The sequence below is a fragment of the Crocodylus siamensis genome, chromosome 2 (assembly GCF_052110815.1).
Source record: "Crocodylus siamensis isolate JL-2025a chromosome 2, ASM5211081v1, whole genome shotgun sequence".
In the NCBI taxonomy this organism is placed as follows: domain Eukaryota; kingdom Metazoa; phylum Chordata; order Crocodylia; family Crocodylidae; genus Crocodylus; species Crocodylus siamensis.
This window is the reverse complement of record NC_143396.1, coordinates 221474380-221496445: the sequence shown is the minus strand read 5'-3', so window position 1 is coordinate 221496445 and position 22066 is coordinate 221474380. Positions and strand designations below refer to the sequence as shown.

The 22066-nt window shown below is 41.9% G+C and overlaps 1 protein-coding gene across 7 annotated transcripts in view; it reads right to left on the bottom strand.

Moving 5' to 3' along the window:
- Positions 1 to 22066, bottom strand: part of FUT8 (fucosyltransferase 8) — a 286256-nt gene that overhangs the window by 73432 nt on the left and 190758 nt on the right. For all 7 annotated transcript variants that reach the window (XM_090033168.1, XM_090033167.1, XM_090033165.1 and 4 more), the window contains one exon: positions 13941 to 14055. In XM_090033168.1, the coding sequence (XP_089889294.1) occupies positions 13941 to 14055 (115 nt within the window). The remainder of the gene's footprint in view (positions 1 to 13940; positions 14056 to 22066) is intronic.

The following is a 22066-nucleotide window of genomic DNA, read 5'->3' as shown; positions in this document are numbered from 1 at the left end:
ATTGTAGTGTGGCCTTATGCAGCAGAACTTTCAGAGATCACACACCCTGTTGGCCTGAGCAGAAGAGCCCCCTGCTATAGTGACAGTTAGGACAAATTTGTCAGAGGAGTAACAGTGAAATCTGGTTCTCTCAAAAAGCCAATGTAACTGAATAGGGCAATGCATATCCAAATTTCAGGATATGCTTTTATAAAGTTATAGTTTTAAAAAAATCTGCCACCATTCCAAAACAGGCAGGTGGATTTTAAGAACAGCTCAGAAGGGCAACATCAGGAAAGTATTCTGTACCTCGTATAAAACTTCTTGGCATCCAGACACCTGGGAAAAACATTACAGTACAGGATGGTAAGTAGGGACTACAGAAAAGTCCTACTTAATGAACGGGAGTTGACTCCTCAATCTACATCTTCACTGACTGCCTATCTTGTATGCATACCAGCCCAGCCTCTGGCTTCTTTACTTTTCATTACACCTAGGAAGAGCACATACCAACTGCTGAAACTTCCTTAGCCTGATGCAGAGTTTCTGAACCCAAAAGCTTACTTAAAATATTTTTTCCCCCAACTACTTAAGTTGGTCTAATAAAAGAGATCAGATTCACCCAAACCACCTTGTCTACTTAACGAAAGCACTTAGGATACACATTCCATCTTATTTACCATTTCCAAAAGGGAGTGGGATACTAAATTTAGAACTCATGGCTGCACAGTACTTTAAAAAAGGCCAGCTGCTTGAAAAATTAACCCTCACCTGATAAAGCATCAGACAGGAGTGCTATAAAGCATAGCGCCTTAGGAAATCTGTGTACAGTATCCCTGCAAGGATTAATTTTGGGCGATTCTGCTGCATCCCATGTGGCTTTTGGGGCTGGGCTGTCACAGAGAGGAGATAGTCTCCTCCCTGCACAGTGGGGGTATGAGGAAAGAGGGTGCAAGAAGAAAACCCCCCTGCCATGAATACCCCACAAAAGCTCTCTCTGCTGGAGTCTTAGGAGTAGCCGGAATAGGCTTTTGTGGCGAAGTGACTTGACAGTGGCAGAATTCAGAAATTTGGCAGTACAGTAGTGGCAATTGACACTACCACTGCTCCCCTACTACCAAATTTCCAAGACCTGCAGACCAGATGACATGCTCCTGCAGGGTAGGGAGGGGGGAAAGCAAAGGCACCAATGCAATCTAGTGCAAGATCCAGTCTGGCATGTGGGGCTGAGGCCATGCATCAGGCTGGCCCTGGCCAGGCATGCTGGAACACGACCCAGCTGGATGTGCTGGATTTGGCTCCTGGACTGACAATAAAAAACTAGATGTGCACCAATACATCAGTCCCATATTGGATCAGCATTGATATGAGGAAAATTGAGAGCACTGGCAATCAGCTTTGTCTGTCTGATGTGGCCAATAAACGTTGCATGCATGCGCACAGACACAGCACAGCACACAGGCAGCCCGGAGTGCAGCCTGGCAGCAAGGAAAGCAGCCAGGGCAGACTGGTAAGTATGTTGTGGAGGGAGGGGGGAGGCAGATCAAGGCGCCCATGGTGAGGGAGTGGGAGTGGGGCAAGGGCAGGGGCAGGAGCAGGCACTGCACAGCTGGGGTGGGGCAGGGCAGGGCATAGCACGGAGCTGCAGCTTGTCCAGGGGGCACAGGCAGTAGGGAAGAGAGGTGGCTCCCGCCACTGCGCACACCCCAAGATACATGGGGGGCGTGTGCCCCCTAGATCTGCATGTGGGGTTAGGGCAGGCTGCCACTGTGGGCTGGGGCCAGGGATTTGCCATGGTCCTCCCAGCAGGGGGCAGAACCAAACTGCCCCCCCATGACCCCTGGATGAACCACAACTCCGTCCTGTGCCCTGCCCCACAAGGCAGCACCTGCCCCTGCTCCAACCCCACTCCCTCCCTCAGTGCAGGGGCCTCAATCTACACCCCTTAACATCCCTTGCCTCCCCCCACAAAACTTACCAGCCAAATGCTGCTCTCCACGTCATGGGCCAGCATATCAGAATTTGATCAGTATTAGCTGATACAGCTCATTAAAAAATCAGACATTGGTATCAGCCTAAAAAAAATCTCTATAGGTGCACAGCTATAAAAAACTAACAATGTCAAGGGCATTTTAAAAAACATTATGGGAAAATAAGAGAAAACAGAACTGGTGGTGTCAAAGATGGACAAGATAAGGAACCTGGTAAAACTAGTCAAATTATAAAATAATTGAGAGGTAAATTACCTCTGAAATCCATTCCCTCATAATTGAAGCATTCTATTTGCCTTCTTCCAGAGCTTTATAAATCAATGCTGCTATTAACAATTCTTCCCCTAAACTTAAACTTTATTGTACCAATTAAAACTTCACCACCTATCTTACCTATCAATTTATGTAATAATATTCTACCAAGAACTTTCCCTTGTATATGTCACATGTCTATCCATATTGCTTCTTTAAGTATTATATTTCAAGCATTATAAATTCTCAAATATTAAATGCACATTTTAACATACATTTTATGGCAGCCTAATGACTTGGTCCATAAACTCAAGAGGCATCAATTTGTACACATCTCTTCTTTGAACAGTATAGAATCATTCCCCCTAAAGCCTTTATATTAACCTTATATATCTTTACATTAAGAATTCTATAGTACTTTATTTACATTGAAATTGAATGGATTTTCCTTTAAAAAATTGTTCCATTTATAGATTGTTGCTTAAATATTATCACCTAACTACCCTTTACATAACTGACTTATTAGTTAATTCTTTACTGTTTGGTTAAAAAATATATATTTTAAAACTCTCCTTAAATTGGGATCAAATCCTAAAGAGTGGCACATTTCTTTCTGCTGATATAAATTTTTACACAATTTATTAAAGCCAGATAATTTTAAGCTGTTCTGTTTGAATAAGCTGTACTAATTTTAGAAGCATGCATTTTGCGTTGGTGCACTCATTCAGTTAGGACTTAAAGTAAAATATTTTTACAAGATATAATTAATAACATTTAAGACTGATATGTTGGATTATACTTAGTAAATTCTAAATTCTGAATAAACAAGCAGCACTCAAAACACATATGTATGCAACTGTAGCACTTTACTGGTGGGTTGAAATCCCATCACATGCCAGGCCAACAGTGAACCTTTTCTTTTGTTGTATAACGATTTAACACTACAATAATAAAACTCCATTTATTCCAGCTCCCAAATCAGCCACTGTATTTGCTTCATCATAGTTTATTAATTAAAAATAATTGTTCTGTGCATCTGCAGATGAAGTATAAAATTTGAACGCAGGTATCACCTCCTGAGACTACAATCTATGGATCTATAAGGAATACACTTCAAGACTGATGGAAAAATGACTTTGGTAAATTTCCTATACCTTTATGGAACATTCAAACGTATTTTTATACGTGGTACTCACAGAATATTATAATTTACAAATTGTTTGGTCATTTATCTTATTTAATATACTTTATAAGCAAATTGAAGAAATTTCTGGAAGTTTCTGCTTTTTGTCACCTGATATAGGCCTCAAACATGAAAAGACATATAACAATTTAACCCAAGGGTCAGCAAGCTTTAGGAGCGCTGAGCCAAGATGCTGATTGCTCTGTGGTAGGCTGGCATTTCTGATGCAGCTGTCCCTGCTGCTCCCCACTGTCCAATCACCACCATGCCTGTAAACCCCACCCCCTCCTCCCTTCCACAACTGCTGCAGAAGTCTTTTGCTGTAGAATTACCACAGAAGCCTTCTGCTACTAAATCGCCATCAATACCTGGGCTTCATGGGCAGGATACAAATCACTCTGTGGGCTATATCCAGCCCAGAAGCCTTAAATTGTGATCCCCTCCTCAAATACCCCAAGTCTGTTTACACAGATTTTGAAATGAAATTTTTATAACCTCTATCTTGTTTTACCTTTCTGAACTATATTCCTTTACATACAACTTTCAAAACATAATGTATGTGTAAGTAATGGTGACTGTATGGAATATCTGAGAGGTGTATAACACAAGCTGCAAATGTACTACAAATGGCAGATTGTAAACCAGAGAATTGTGTTGGTGAAAAAGCGAAATAACCAACTAAAATGGCTTATTAAAAAAAGAGGAAAAAAACCCAGGAAAATGCCAATCTGGTAGTATCAGTAGATACAGGCACAATTTTTTGAAAAAAGGAGGAGAAAATGATGATGTTTTTTGCAAGATTTGTGTATGTTTTAGAAAAAGATCTAATTTTAAAAGAATGTCATGATGCAAAAAGGAGTGATATATAAGAGATGCTATCACAGTCATAAACTATGCTGTTAAGCAGGGCTTCCTCCATCTACCTGAACTTACAGGAAAACAGTTTAAGCCCTTGCAATTTTCTTGTTGGGAGTAATTTCTTTTCAAAGCATTTTGAAGTAGTCATCCTTGAAATTTTGGGAGAACATTGAGGTTGATGTGGGCAATGTTAATTCTGAACTTAAATTTTGCTCAGAAAGTTCTTTTTTCATGTTCTTGTGTGACAAGGTATTTACTGGAATTCACAGATTTACTGGAATCTGACAGGGTCACAAAGTGAATATTTCTGTCATGGCCTCAAACTTGTGACCTCTGGGCTATCAGCTGTGCACCTTAGCACCTGCGCCATACTACCTGCCACTCAAAAGGTAAAAATTTTGTAATTACTTAAATGCTTGACAGGACATAAGCTTTGCTTAAAATGTCTATTTGTAAATATTTTGTATCTAAATGCAAACTTTATATAATAATTTAACACTGGGAAAAGAAGATGCTTTTACATGTAATAAAGCAGTATCAGCTGATGCTAGGGGATAAATGAGAACCACTTCCACATAGTGATCCCTGGTAACTGCCAAGAGCTCTTGAATCAACAAAAATGCCAAAATGCAGAAAGATAAAGATACAGACACTATTTTTGTTATACAAAACAGAAAATGCTGATGTTACAACTAGTTACTAATATAAAAGTATTAATGTTAATTGAGGAATTAACTGGGTGTTTGATGTTTTCAAGTTCAGAAAAATAAGAGCCACCTCACTGAAGTCTGTATATTATAACATGTATAGCTGCTATTTTACATACACATACTATATTAATAAATATAAATAAATAATAGGATTATTAAGAAAGTAGGCCTGAAAGAGAGTTCAGAAGGTCATCTAGTTCAGTCCCCTGCTCAAGATGGGACTATCCCTAACAGAAACATCCCAGCTAAGTGTCCGGCTAACCTGTTCTTGAAACTTTACTAGCATGGAGATTCTCCAGCTTCTCTAGGTAGTCTGTTCCAATGCCTGATCACTCTCATAGTCATTAAGTTCCTCCTCATTTCCACCTGAAATTTCCTGTACTGCAACTTGAGGCCATTGTTCCTAGTCCTGTCCCCTGCAGCCACAGAGAAAATCCCATCTCCATCTTCTCTGTCATCTTTCTTCAGGTATTTGAAAACTGCTATTGAATCTGATCCCCTGCCCCATTTTCTCTGCTCTGGGCTAAATAACCATAGTTCTTTCAGCCTTTCCTCATAAGTCTTAACTCCAAGGACCCTAATCATTTTTGTTACTTTGCACTGGACTGGACTCTTTCTATACTGTCTGCATCCCTCTTGAAGGGGAAGACTGGGGGGGGGACAGGACACAAAACTGAATACAGCATTCCAGGTGAGCCTTCACCAGTGCTAAATAGAGCAGAAGAATTACTTTCCTTGATTTGTGAGTGATGCTCCTATTTATACAATCAAGGATGCTGTTGGGTTTTTCTTGCAAAAAGAGCACACTGTTGGCTCATGCTCAGGTTGGGGTCCACTCTAATCCCCAGGTCTTCTTCACAGTACTGCAGCCCAGCCAGCACTCCCCAATCTGTATTTGTGCATGCAATTATTTCTTCTTCAGTGCAGGAATTTGCATGTGTCCTTGTTGAATCTCATTTAATTATGGACCACTTCTCCAGTCTATCCAGGTCATTCTGGAACCTAGGCCTGCCATTCAGAGCATCTGCAATTCAACTCAACTTGTAGTTATCCACAAAAGTGCACTCAATCCCATCATCCAAATTATTAATAAGGGTGTTGAACAATACTGGACCCAGGACAGACTCAAGTGGATCCCCACTTGTTACCTCCTCCCAACTGGACATTAAGCCATTAAGGACAATTTGCTGAGAACAATGATCGAAACAGTTCTCTATCTACCTTACAGTACTTTCATCTAGTCTATAGTTTCTTAAGTTTTTTAATGATGTTGTGGAAGACAATGTCAAAAGCCTCCACAAAATCAAGGTATGCCAGGCCTGCTGCTCTCCCCTCATCCAAAGGGCCTGTCACTTGACCATAGAAGGTTGGTCAGGTATGACTTGCTCTTGGTGAATCCATGCTGCCTGTTCCTGATCACCTTGATCTCCTCTAGGTGCTTCACACTGGATTCCTTGAGGACCTGCTTCATAATCTTTCTAGACAGAGAGATCAGGCTTACTAGTCTGGAATTCCCTAGATCCTTCTTCTCCCCATTCTTAAAGATGGGCGCTATATTTGCCTCTTCTTCAGTCATTCATGATGTCTCAAAAAGGACAGGCAATGGCTCAAAAATTACCTCAGCCAATTCCTTTACAGTGCCCTCAGGTTCATCCCATCTAGTACTGCTGCCTTGAAAGCATTTAGCTTTGCTAAGTAATCCCTAAACCGCTCTGCCATTATCTTAGGCTGTTTGTCTCCTTCCCGCTCTCTGCTGCCAACTTGTCAGCTGGTAGCTGTTCCTATATATGAAAACAGAAGTAAAAAATGCATTAAGTACTTCAGCTTTCTCAGCATCATCTGTGACGAGATTACATTCTTCAAGAAACCTATGGCATCTCTGGTCTTCCTCCTACTCTTGACATATTTGTAGAATCCCTTTTTATTGCCTTTCATGTCCCTTGCCAGCTGCATCTCAGATTGTGCCTTGGCCTTCCTAATTTTCTCCCTGTGTGGCTATGCATACTCTTATACACTTCCCTAGTACAATGACCAAGCCTCCACTTTTTGTAGGATTTCTTCTTTAGTTTCAGGTCCTTGAAGAGGTCAGTGTTTAGTCAGGCCACGGTCCTGCTGCACTTCCCATTCTTCCTTCTCATCAGGATACCTAGCTCCTGCACCCTTAAGAGCCTGCATAGAAGACAGCTGGGCTCCTTTTCCCCTCAGACTTGTCTCTCAAGGGATCTTGCCCAACAGGACCCTCAGTTTGTTAAAGTTTACTTCTCTGACATCCAAAGTCCTTATTCTGCTGCTCTTCTTCCTTCTTCCCCCTAGGATCCTGATAGCATTTCATTATCATTGTCACTATATTTCAAATTTACTTCGGTTAAAGTGCAAATCTACCTTGCCTTTTGGCTAATTTCAAATCCAGCCAAGACAGACAGAGGTGCATTTTCACTGTTCTATGAAGTTATGGAAAGACAGGGTTGTAAACAGTTTATAAACCAAATGGTAGCCATCTCACCCAGACCCATGGGCTAGATCAGTAGTGAGGAGTTCAAGCACAGGGTTGGATCCATAGCACAGAGCTGCATCATCTGGCACATGGGACAGGAATATGGCCATGGCAGGATTAATTGCTGCAGCTCTTAGATCTGTACCAGCCACCACTCCTCTCACTGCCAAATTGCCAGCCCCACAGGCAGCCCCACAAGCCAGATGATGCAGTTTCATGCTCTGGATCTGTCCCATGGTTCAAGCCAAGGCTCTGGAAATTTGGCAGCAGGATGATGGACGAGAGTGTTAATTTCCATGGCTGCAGGCGCAATGACTATTTTGGCAATTTACACTGCCACCAATCATTTTGCCACCAAATTTTCAGACCCATGGGGAGCACTGCAGGTCAGATGCCCTGGCTCTACAAGCCAGATCCGGCCCACTGGCCATACCTTGGTCATGCCTGCTCTAAACTGATGAAGCTATGCATTCTTCTCCTACCTTCAACTTACAGCAATCTGTACAATCTCCCATTTCTCCTAGACCTGTCTCTACAAGGAAAGCAGCTAAGAAGAACATAGGGACATGACTAGGATAGACCTCAAAGGTCAATGAGTCTAGTCCCCAACAGTCACAGGGCACTGTCAATAACCCGTAGAACCATGGCATCTAGCCCGTGGTGCTCCATGTACGTCTAGAAATTTGGTAGGGGATGAACAGTGGAAGCCCCGTAGGCCAGATGACAAAGTCTACTGCATCAGATTTGGCCTTTGGATTGACCCTGAACATTGTGTCTAGCATGCATGACCAGATAAGTTGGGCATCACTGATCAAGAAGAAACAACTTAGTAATTCAGATAACATCACCACAATGTGTTCAATGTGCTGTTGATACAAAGCTATAATGCAATGCTACAGAATTACGTTAAATTTTTTTAGTAATGATTGTATAATGGGATATTTAAATGGTACTGTAATTCAGTACACTGAAAGGTTCTCTCCTGATAAACACCAAACTGTTAACCTAAGAATTTCTGAAGCAAAGGTTTTGTTTATATTTTGTCTTGTAAAAGCTTTTATTAGACTCGTTGAAGAGCTGGGATAGATATTGGACAAGCTTTTAAGATTCTTTCCCAGACCTGAGGAAGGGTACTTTGTGTTGGAAAGCTTATCTAACACCTTTTCCAGTTATTCAGTTGGTCTAATTAAAGATATTACCTACAAAAATCCTTCCTTTTCACCAGAGGCATAACAAGGAAGTTACAATGCACAGAAACAGCCAAGACTTCTAATTGCTGTCACACCACTTGCATAGTCATAAAGCTGTTACAACAGCTGCTCTCTTTTCTCCCACTATCTCCCCCCACCCCCAAAGTCAGCACCCATGGCTGTCCCTCCATCTTAGTTATACTTTTGCTTCTTGCAAAGCTCCTGGACTATTACAGCTGCATCCATTCTCCAAGACAGTTACAAAGGTGACATACACTCACATTGGTAAACAGAGGAACAGTGGGAATTAATTTGGGATTTAAGTTTCCTTGATTTGATAGTCTCAAGATAGTTACTTCAACAGCTTCAAAATACACTGTTCACCCCTTCCATAGGAACGGGATTGACAATGGACTTTAAACCTCAAACAAATCTAATGACAATCTATGCTTCAAACAAATTTAACAAATAAGTTTGTTAGAAAAAGTAAAATTAAAAGTGTCCAGGGATCTGGGTATGTTGAAGCTTCTATATACTACTTGAGTAACTATGATATCAACAAAATATTTCAACAAATTACATATATAAAATGTCATAACTTCCATGAAAAGAAAATGTCATAAGAAATCAGCGACAGCTAGACAATCAGACAAATCTTACAGTGGCCATACTTAATAATCTTATATCAGTCTTAGAACTATGCTGTTTTATTTACCAGATTTGATCGTTTAGAATTAAGTGCCATTGTCCCATTACTGTCAGTATCTACAGAATGCATTTGAAGGTAAGAGATCTTGTGGCATGTGCCACAAGAGAGCACACACACTTTACTTTTTACTCTATTTCAGGGGTGGCCAAAATATGGTCCATGGGCCAAATCCAGCCTGCCAAGCGATTCTGTCTAGCTCATGACGAGGTCCCTTGGCCCCACCTGTCTCAGGCACAGGGTAGCCCAGGCAGTGGAGTATGCGGCCAATCTGCTGTCTCCGGGCACGAAGCAGGGCTAGGGTGGCGTGGTGGCCAGACTCAATTTATCACTTTGTGAAACAGAATTTGTGAAATATAATGCAAAAATTCCAGAGCCCAAGACCCTGTCAAGGCTGCTGAAAAGGAATAGTTCCAACCAGGCTTCTCATCAGTAAATTAACAGGAGAATTGCTCCCATCCCAGCTACTCAAAGTTAACCCTACTATAGTCAATGTTGGTCTCCATTTGCTCCATGGAAGAAAGATGAAGGAAAAAGGATCTCAGAGCTACCAGAAGTTCATCAGTTCTCAGGCAGCTAGTCAACAGATTTGGTTTAGCAACTCACTACTAAAATGTGTGTGAAGTACAGTGGGACAAGGAGCCTGAGTTGGCTCTAATTTGGTAAAATTAAGCTCTTCAGCTGTCACCTACCTTCCTCCAGGAAAGGATTCTGCCTTGGGTACAATGAACACCAGGATGCAGGGGGACTGAAAACTCTGCTCCTTTCTATTGACAAACCCCTCCCTCTATGAGTAACAGTGGTGTTCAGGTTGAGAAAGGAGTTTATCATCTTCATAGGTTAGATTTTAGATACCAAATCATAAAACATCTAATGGAGCAGAGCCAAGACATCATTTAATGCTATAATACACATTCTCCAGAATTCTTCAATATTCATATGTTCACTGAATTTTTCCTCAAAAAAAATGTCAGGGCAAAAAACTTATCTGGTCCTATTCCAATATCCTATAAAAACATCAGAAAAAAGCATACTTGTTATCTGCTATTGTATTGTTTATTTTACCATTAGGTGGCTTCTTCCTCACTTGCATTGATGAGCTCTATTCGACTCAAAAAGTCTACAGGCCAACAAGGGGTAAGGCACTGCTAGAACTGGCACTGGCCAAAGGGGACAATTTAGTCAGTGACCTGAGGATCAAAGGGAAGCTTGGGGACAGTGATCACTTTCTCTATCCATTGCAAAGCTGGCAAATCAATTAGCAATACAGAAATCCTCGACTTTAGGAAAGCTGACTTTCACAAGCTCAGGAGGGTGGTTGTTGAGGCTCTGAGAGACCATGATTTGATAGGGAGGGGAGTCCATGATGCTGATCAGGACTCCCAGCCTCAGGAGGCACATTAGAGCCCTTACTGCCCATATACTTCCAAGACTAGGAGCAGAGATCAGTTGACTACCTTCCTTATTACCCATCCAGGGGATCATGATCCTGAGCTCCCCCTGCACCAGCAATATGGCATGATGGGGATCTGATTCCTGAGCTCATAATCGCACCTCTTGCCATGGACACGTAGCATTTCACGAAGCATGACTGTTCAGACAACACATCAGACTCCACAGTGCCTTTAGACGAACATCTGCTTGGAGCCCTAGAAGCCTTGAAACTGACATAAGCCAAGTCAGTTCCATGGCTGCTCTCTCTTCTCAAATTTCAAGTCTTTTATCAGCACCTATGTAATTAGTTTCAAGGCTGCTAATACCATAGCACAGACAGGGCCTTGTACTGAATGAGTACTGCCTATATTAAGTTAAATGCAGATTCTAGATATACGTATAGTTTTTTTTCAGTCCTAAGGTTAAGCACTTAAATAGAGGATACTGTACTACTATAACCTGAAAAAATCATAGTGCGCATGCTAGACCTGGATTTTGTAATAGTATAAGGTTTTACTTTGTAATTCATTAGATGGAAATGAGGAAATATTTTAAATAGAACTTCTCCATGCATTCTAGATAAGCATATCTGAGTTCAGTTTTGAGTTCCTACTGGGAAGTCAATTATCCATTGTGTCAAAAGTACAAACTGGGAATTAGCCCTGTAAAACATATACAAAAATACAGCCTCTGTCATGAAAAGCTTATGATCCAAAGCAAAAGCAACAATATATGGATACGAAAAAAAAGTAAGAATTAGGTAATAAGCTAACAATACTCATTTGCATAAAATCAGTAAACAACACGTTATGCAAAACAGCTCTTCATTTTTTGTAGACATCATGGAATAAGATAGTTTTAAGATGCCAACAGAGGGTAAAGAAATGAGCTTTTACATATTTATAGAAAGCCTAGCCAATTACGCATCAAGAACAATGGGAGGGAAAGCAGGCGGGGACAGAGCCCCATGCCAACCCCCCATCTGGGCCTGCTCCCCCTTTCCTTCCTGCTGCTTGGGGTGCAGACCCACTCCCCTGCTCCCTGCCATAGCAGCTGGGGAAGGAGAGGAGCAGACCCAGGCCCAATGTGAGGGAGGAACAGGTCCAAGGGTGGGGAGAAGCTGGCCTGCTGCACCGGGGGGGGCAGAGGTCCTCCCCCCTCCCAGCAACAGTGTAGGGACAGGAGAAGTGGGCTTGGGACCGACACAGCGGAGGGGGAGAGGGAGAAGTCGACCTGGGCCTGAAGGGGGGGGCAGGACACCTGTTCCTCTACTCCCCCTGCTGCTGTGTCAGGCTGGGCTGCGCCCGCTACTCCACCCTCCCACTGAGCACCATGTTCACTCCTCCCTCACAAGTCAGGCCCGTTCCTTCCACCACCACTGCTGCATCACCCCATGTTGGCCCTGCAGGCAGTGATAATGGAAAGGGGGAGGGGAATGGAAAAGGGGAGGGGAGAGGCAGGCTGTGCCTCCCCACCTCAGTGTCCTGACCCCACTCCCCCCTCCCCACCACCTCCAAGGAGCAAGGGGGAGAAGACCAACTCTTGTGGCCTTCCCCCTTCCCCCGCTCCATTGTCGCCACCCGCAGGGAGCAGGGGGGCAAGCAAAGCCAGCACTGCAGGCCTTGACTGCCCCCAGTACGTCTGCTCCACTGCCGTTGCCTCCAGGAAGCAGAGCGTTGGGGTGGGGGGGGACACGCAAGGCCAGAAGGCCAGCTGTACTAGCTTCGCCCTCTCCCTCCTGTGTTCCCAGAGTCATGGTGGCGCTCCACCGGGCTGCCACTTCCTGTCCGAACACTGTATTCTCACACTGACTGGCTGTTTCAATCAGCCAATCAGGGCACAAGTAAAGCATTATGGATAGACAGACAGATTAAGGCTTTTATAATATTAGAATCTTCCCATGTAGACATGTAGTGTTAATGGAAATAAAAGTTGACATAACTGGAATAATGGAGCTGGGATTAGTACCTCAACAGTATATAACAGAAGGCAGCAACCTTTAAGAAAGCTGTGGGCTGCCAACCCTTCTACAGTGCCCCAGCCCACGCAGCGCTGTGCCAAGGGTTGTTCTCATGCTCTGCTACTGCAGCTTCTGCTTACTATCACCACCCGTTGCTGATGATTTCCATCCTCAGTGCCAATGGGTAGCCTTAAATTCAGCAGCAATGGTAACACAGGATACAGCAGTGGGATGCAGCAGACAAAGTGCCTCTGCCACCAAGCCCTCCTGCCAATCTCTTCACAGGCCATAGATTGCCAAAACCTGGTATATAAGATACAATAAATATGGAGGCAACAGATCATGATGAGGCGTAAAAATGACGACCAGTAGATTTAGTGGAAAAGGAAGACTGCTGGAGGGATGTAAAGAAGGTACTGTGTTTAACATGATGAGCTAGGAAAATGACCTTTTAGGAGGTGCTACTTCACTGTCAGGGTGGCTAGGATCTGGAACCAGTAAGAAAAAAAATGAAATATGTGGAAATTAAATACGCTTGGAGAAAGGTTATTACAATTTAAATGAGGTTGATGGTTCTTCACACCCACTATTTATAGTTCAGTGAATGAGAGTCTAATTGATAATGGATAATTATTTGCTTTATGGAAAATATTGTCCCTCTTTCTGGACATCTAGTGATGAACAACTGTATGAAAGAAATGACCAAATCAGTTTTACTTTTAAGGGGTATCACTTGATGTTTATTTGTATATTTCAGTTTCAAAATGATTGAAAACACACTGTTATAATATATCAAAAAGGGAAGCTGCTGTTTAGCTTTTGGTTGGCATACAGAGCCTGAACGGAAAGACAGTTATAGTTCGAAGTTATGGTAATCATGGATCTAGCAAAAGAACAAAAATACGTATGAAGAGATCGCTTTATTGTATGCTTACAATTAAAAATAGTTAAACCTTTTCTCTTATTATACTTTCTTGTGTGAAAATACTTACTTTCACATACTATGCAATATATTTGCAATTTGTCTTCTCAAATTACTGTATGCATCATTTGTACCTATATTTCCACTCAAATTATCACATTACTGTTTTTATTGCAACGGTATATTTTAGCAGGCTAAAATATTCCTTCATCAAAATACATCTTGCCCTTAATTAAAATGTTTTTTCTGTATCCTACTTACCTGAAGGTATGTTATTCTCCTCTGTACAAGGTCTGTTAGATCTTTGGCCTCTTTTTCTCGCCATTCACCTGCTCCATCTATTTGACTGAGGTAGTACAAATCTGTCATTATCGACCTAAAAAAGGCAAGCAACATTGGAAAGCTACCTTAATACTACTAAATTAGAGGGTTAGATAAAGCCATAAAGAAAAATGAAACGGAATTTCAGCTTACAATTACACTGATCTACTTAAATGTACAATGAGTGGGCAGAATATGCAATTATATTAACAGAGAATGTGTGCATTTTTTTTTGCCTGTAGACCAACAACGATTAAAACCTTTATGCTTGCAACATGCAAGATATCACAATTAGTCACTATGAAACGGAAATTTCATAATTTCTATGAAAAAGAAGCCAAAATCCAACAACTATTCTCCAGCCAGCTGATTGTTTGAGCTGCAATTGCACACCTGAAAAACAGGCTCCACACTACAGAACTACTTTAACTAGGAGATTCCATCTGAGTCTCTCCTGTATAATAGAAAACATCTTACCAAGAATGAAGAACAAAGAAAAAAGTCCACACCCAGCTTACCATCAGACAAGTTGGAGGTAAACAGACTGCTTGAACTTTTTATCTGAGGCTAACTTGCATAAAAGGAAGTGTTCCACCCAGGGGAAACTATGACATTTTTTTCTCCTGTGCAGTATAAATTTTCCTTTTGACCTGGGAGAAATAATACAATATGTGCTTTCTCCTTTGCCTAAGGAAGGGCATGTGAGCCTGAAAGCTTGCAACAACTAAAATAATTGCAGCTATTTAGTTGGTCCAAAAAAAGATATCACCTCTGCCAAAGTTCTGCAGAGAATGTGTGTGCATGCACCTGACAACACTAAACTAACTGGACTGTTGGTACAACTCAGCTTCAGTGGAGTCTACCTCTCTGTATTTCCTCTGTGCACCACAAAAAGGTATCCAGAATGCAGCCCACACTCTTTGATTTTGTGTCCCGTACCATATTTTTTTACTCATCCATTCCTATAGATATGGAGTAGGAAAACTTTAAAGCCCACTGTACAGAACGTTTCCATTTTGTGCTGAAGGAAAGATGTGTATTTTTCCAAGAGGCCAAAAAACATTAGTTCCATGATAGATATGAACTCCATCGACTCAGGGAGGAGAGAAAATCTGTAGGTAATATCTAAAGTAGCTTCTCTGACAATCTAACATTACATAGTGATCAAAGCAAAGCTTACTGTCTTTATATAATGTAGCACTATAAGTCTTATGTGACAGATACTTTGAGTCAACTATAATCCTGAAAATGGTTATATTATATTGAGGTAGTTTTATTAATATTGTATAAATATTAAATAAAAGCCTACAATAAAGTTATGAGAGAGGCAAGGATTTTTGTAGGTGATATTTTATTAAACCAACTGCATGTTTGGGATAGATTTAGACAAGCTTTTGAATGTACTACATTCTTTTTCAGGTCTGGAGTCTTCTTCAGGTCTTCTTCACATGTCTATCCCAAAATATGATACTTCTCAGCCAATGTACCAAAAGCCCTCAGGAAAACTATGTGGGTGAAACTGGACTAAAACTATGCACTGTAATGAATGATTATGAGAAAAAAAAAATAAGGGCAGAGACACAGAAACAGATGTAGCAGAACATGCATGTCACAAAACCACTACTTACTTTCTAACCTTACTATCCTCTTGGATCAAGGGAAATCTACAAAATGCCTTCCAAAGGGGAACCTGGGAACAAAAATTCATAAGCTGGATGGACACCAAGTCCAAGGACTGAACACTAACTTCATAGTTCACTATAATGTACCTAATTCCTGATAAACTTTCTTCACACCACGGATGATAACAACCTTCTTCCCTTTTCAAAGGTCTTCATCTTCCACTAATCAAACTATCTTTTCCCATTTGCTTGGTACTCCAAAGAATAGCCATGACCCAAAAAGGAATTTCACGGCCTGGAAGACTGTTTTTAGTCACTGCTGTGCCTGCATTTTACTCAGACCTAAAGAATACTGGATTGCATTAGAAAATTTGCCTAAGTTTATCCTAACCATGCAATTGGGTCAATAAAATATATTACCCACAAAAATCCTTGCCCCTCACATATTTCCTGGATCATGGCAGCTACATCACTCCAACTTTACAATAAAGTAACAAATTTAGCTTAGAAACAATGTATTCTGTATTTTTAGGAATTGTCAGATATGAAATAGTAACTTATCAGTACTGAGTGGAAAATTGCATTTTAGAGCCCAAAGAAGGGCAGAGCAATTCTAGCCATCAGAAAAGAGTGACAACGTGGTATTGATGCTGGAAAGGGGGAAGCCCAACCACCAGGAAGGAAATTAGAATAGCCAAAATATTCACAACAACATAGCAGAGGGTTTGTTTTGTTTTTTGGCTGAAAAACTGCTTTCGGTCAGGAGGGGAAACCTATCTGAGGAGAAGAGACAGAGGCAGACAAGCAAGTGGTAGGAAGCTAGTTTGGCAAAATCCTATAATCATAGTATAGCACCGTTTTGAAGTCATGGTTATTCAAACCCTTGGTCAAAGGACAGTAAGGAAATGGAAAATATTAAGATACTTGCAATACTTATTTTGTCTTCCCTACAAACACCAGAGAATGGAGTGGTGTCCACAGTTAAAGTGGCTTATGACTTCCCATTATAATACCCCAATTTTTTACAGTTTTGATAAACGTGAACTATTTGAGAGTGATGCATTTGTTCTTTATGGGTGAGAGTTACCAGTGGATGGAACACAAGACAGATGAGACATGGTCAAAACCCAAGTGAACACCCCTGTTCTAGGGGCAATATAAGACACACCAACTGGCCGCATTCTAAGGCACTGGTACTCCATAATTCCTTGGCTGAAGCTATCCCTGCTAGATAGGTTTTTTGCCAGAGCTGCATCACAGAGAATTTCTCTTTGGCTCACTTCCAGGCTCCCTGCAGTGCACACTGCCCCTGTGCTGCCCTTGAGGAAAAAAGGGAAAACAAGGGAAGGAGGCAGAGCTGCAAAGAAAATTTCCTCCTCCCACTAATGAAGTTTCTACAAGTAGGATCTCAAGGTGAGGTTAAATACTATAATTAAACAATATTAAGGTTACTTAAAACACAAGCACCCCCCCTCATTAACACTTATTAACAAGTGCTAAGTACCCTCTAGGCATCATAAAGCTAAGCCACTTTAGGGGATGATCATCTTTGAGCCCTGCTACCCAGCTTGAGTTATCTTATTGTCAGGCTGCTCCAGTGAGGTGAAATGAAACAATGAATTTGCAGTCTTCCAACATCACAGGAGACACCACTTCCAGCATGGATTAGCTATCACCAGAAATCAATAGCCCTGGACTAACAGCTAGGTACAGCCAAGCAGTAAGTGGGGTTTGGGGGGGGAACATGGAAGAGAGGGCAGAAGTGGAGGGGTAAATGGGAAAGGGGAAGTAGGGCACAGGGTGGTGGGGAATGGATGGGTAGGGAGCTGTTGATCAGCTGCAGGCTGTAAGAGGCAGGTGGGTGGGCCCAGAGGCTCTCCACAGGACCAGTTTGGGCTCCCTAGGCTCAATCCCATGCCTCCATTGGGTCCCATGACTGCCGAGAAACATCCTTTGGGGAAAGGGACAAGGGCAGAGGCAGGGACGAGTGGGTGCTGGGGCTAGAGCCGCACTGTAGGCCTCATCTGGCCAGCACTGGGGCTGGGGTGAGCGACAGTGTAGGGAGGGGAGGGGTTCCCTCTCCCTGCCTGCTTCCAGGCTCCCTGCAGCACATGCCACCCCCATGATGCCCAGCTGCTCCTTGAAGAACAAGGGGAAGAAAGGGGGAGGAAGAAAGTGGGTGGACAGAGAGCTGCCAGGCAGCCATGGAAGGTGGACAAGACAGAGGTGCAGCAGCTCTCCCTGAGCCCATATCAGGCCCACACCACCCCTGCCAAGCCCCGCAGCTGCTTAGCAGGTCCTTACCCTCTTCCCCCCTTTCCCTCACAGAGAACTCATAAGCAGTTGCTGGGGGGGGGCTGTCTTACAGGTGAACAGCCAGCTGCCAGGACCTTGCAGGGATGCATGAACCCAATATAGGAAATCAATGTGTGCTGCAGGGAGCCTTGAAGCAGCTAGAAAAGAGGAGACACTCCTGAATCACCTGCTGCTTTGGACCAATCTGCATGGTGGGGGGCAAGGAGGGCAATCAGGGATGGGGGGTGGAGGCAGTTGGTGAGAGGGGTAATCCGAACAATGTGGGGGAGATCCAAGAAGTGCAGGGGAGAGAGGGAGTACCTCAGCTATGTTGCAGCTAGAGATCTGGAGAGCTGAGCAAGCACAGAGCATACTTGACAGCTCCTAGACACATCCCTGTTCACCACCCCTCTAGCGGCAGTTCAAAGCAGTGCACATTAGAGAGGAACAATTCTTAAATGTGTGACTGCTCACAGCATATGCTAACACTAACTAACATTCTTTAGAGTCAGCACATGCTAATTGTAATACATTACTATCTACACCCTTAAAATATCTTCCAGGATCTTGCTTTCGAGTGAGATCAGAAGCATTTACACTGATTGCTTGGTCATTACATGTTGTTATCTCCAATGAATTATAACAGGAGTCTATAAAACTTACTGCTGAATTAAACATTCTGCTTGGAAATTACTGTTACATTTTAAATCAATTTTGTCATTTTTATTTTCCAGTCTTATACACTAGGCCCTGCCCTGTCTTCCATGAGTACAAAATAAGTCTGGGTTACACTTTGCCTACAGTATTTTAAAATTAGATAACTACCTTCAAATTGGTAAGTGTTAGAAGTCTACGTAAGGCTCAAAAATTAGATTAAACCAGTTTAGAAATAAGCAATGAACAAATTCTAATATTATAAAAGCCTAAGTCTGTCTGTAACACTTTATTCACGCTCTGACAAACAGCCAATCAGACTGACAAGCAGCCAATCAGAGCACAAAGAAATGTCCTGACAGAAGGCAGCCTGCCGTCACGATGGTGGGGACACAGGGAACAGAACGGGGGGGGCAGGCCCGGACCCCAAGAAACAGGAGGGAAGGGGGAGTGGGCCTAGACAGAAGGGGAAGGGGGGGCAGGGCTCCAGCCCCACCCGTTTCCACCTCCGCCCCTCTGTCATTCTTGACAGGCAATTGCCTAAATGTTTAAGTTCCATACAATGGATTACATACACTTGTAAAGCTATGTAGAAGGTTCTACTTACCAAAGCAAAAAACAAATAAAACTTCCCAAACGTGTTTTATAATATCTGTCAAGCATCATTAGCTTGGGAGAAAACTCACATTTTCTTGGAATTTTTAACACAATTTTTCTCACCCTTCTCTCATGCAATTATACTGATACTTTAAAAGGCATACCATCAATTTGCAATCTAGTCAGTGAAAAAAACTCAGCTAAATAAAATCACAGAATGATAGGAAAAATGGATTGGGAGAGACCTCAGAAGGTCAGCTAGTTCAATTCTTTCTTTAAGGCAGAAATAACTTGTTCTAAATATTCCAGACACATTTTTGTCCACCTTGAACTTAAGCTTCCAATGACAAGGATACCAAAACCTCTCTAAGCAATGTTTCAGTACTTAATCATAGTAGTTCTATTTAGATGCATAAAATAGATCCATTGGTTAGTTGAATATTGGTAAGAGAGACATTTATCAATCTGCAATTTCCTGAGTCTTCATTTCTCCTTCTTCTAAAGAAGGACACTATTCTTGCCCTTTTCCAGTCTTCTGGCACTTCATCTGGCCTGCAGGAGTTCTCTTCCTCTTTTCCTCGCTGTTGAATCTGCTTGTCATCTGAGACTGGAAACAGATGTGACCTTTGTGCCACCATAATTTTTATGGTGGTACAAAGGCCAAACAAACAGATGTCCATATCCCTTGCCATACCACAATACCAAAAATTTTGGAAGAGACAAGAAGTAGTATAAATTTGTGCTGCTTTTTTGTGACTGACACTGGTTTGCCCTGGGGTGGGAGCATACAGGCAGTTCTCCAATCCAGATGCTCAGGGCAGTCATTGCCAGGGCTTCAGGAACAAAACACTGCAAGCCCCAGAACTTCCACTGGGTCCTTGGATGGGGGGGGGGGGGGGGGGACACGACACATCCCGATTCAGGGCATGCCTCTACTAATGGGGGGAACCCCAGGTTCTCCACTTGCAGAGACATGCCTCAAGCATTATTCTGCAGCATTGGGCCCCTGCTGCTCCCAGATGCAGCCGGGGTCTGACCATTTGTGACAACAGGCAAAGTCTATTTTGCCCAGTAAAGTGGATCAGCTGTGCTGGGATGTGCCCCAGCACAGCTGATCTGCTTCAACAGGCCATATTTGTTTAACAACTTGACAGTTGATTTTTCTTGTGAAAGCTGAAGTAAAAAAGGCATTACATACTCCAGTCTTCTCCTCATCATCAATTAATAGATTCTTCTCCCCATTTAGTAAGTTACCTAAATTTTCCTTGATTTTAGCAAGTTTCACAGATTTTTAAATCAGAAAAGCTGTGTCAGCTATTTGTAGTTAACAGTGCTTTTGATAAATGTAGCCTTTTTTAATTTACCTATGAACCAGCTTTGATTTATTAGAATAATCATAAAAATGATGTCAAAGCCCTTTGGATGCAAACTTTCTGTAATTTATGCTCAGGAGAATCACAGGGACAACAACAAACAAAGGAACTTAAGACACTTGGATAAAGGAAAGAGAAAGAACAGCTGTTATGATAAAGGCATGATTCATAATTTGTATATGTAAAATACCTAAAAGCAGACGCACAACAGGACTCTAAACTGACTGACTTCTACTTAAATCAACAGGACTACTCACAATCAAAAGTTAGGGATGTACCTAATTACCTTCATGAATTGAGACCTTAATCTATGTTCAGCTACTGAAAACAACCAATGCTGCTTTGAAAGATAAGCTATGCAAGTGTGAATTCTGCTATCAATACAGGAAACAAGAACAGAAGAGATTTATTGAAACTACAAAATTCTTAATTGCATTTGGCCCAAAGTTGGGAAAAATCTATTTTAATTAAATGTGAATGTTTATTTCTTACTGACAACTAGCTGATTTTTTTTTTTAATAGAGATGTTACAAAGACACACCAATGTCAAAACATACTAAATTACAATTTATTCACCATGGGTTTCTATCTGAGCTAATAACAAAAGTCCACAAATTAGAAGAGTTCATTTCAGTAGTTCTCTTTGACATGTAAGTTCAAGAACACAACACCATAATAGTTTTACTGGTAGATGATATAGATTCTACTCTCAAAACCGTGAATGCATCTGCAAAACTGTGAGCTCTGCTGTGGTGGCAGAACAATGCCTGCTCTGCAATCAGCAGCAGGCTTTTGAACCATGGGGAGCTGCCACAAACTTAATGGAGATATACTGAAGTCTGCTCTGGTAACCATGGCCCTTTTGTAACAGGTGCATATAGGGGTGTACTGTACACCATGCTAACAACAGCTGTTGTAGTGGAACCTCTGGCAGAAACCATGCAGAGCTGCCAGAAGCCACTTGGGTGGAAATGTGCTTTGGCAGCTGCCCTGTGGTGGCCGCTGTCTGTTGGAAGCACGCTGCAGCGTAGGTATATAAGCTCTACGTTAAGCCGAGGTCATAGCATAAAAGTTGTTAGCAAAAAAGGTCAAGGAAAATGGAGAGTTTTATTTTTAAAAACCATCAGATTTCAGGGATCACTACTCACTACTAGCACTGCTAAGAATATAAAACACACCTCAATGATTTGCTGGACTCATTAGGCCAGAGACTAATGGATAAAATCCTTAGTGCTAACATATAACAAGCTTCTTAAGTCAAAGTTAATTAATTCTGGATTAGTTACAACAGAATTACCATACCAGAATACTGGAGGGGAAAAAATTACCAAACACTTACCAGCAAATAAGAAAGTAAGTTAAATTTCAAACAAAAATGTCTGGAAACTTGCCAAATATAACTCCTGAACCAGTCATGTTTTAGTCATAATTCTCCACAATCTGCAAGGAGTTAATACCACAGGAAAAGCAAGACAAATATACAGAACCAAGAAGGACATTAGCTCTCTGTTTTTATACAATATCC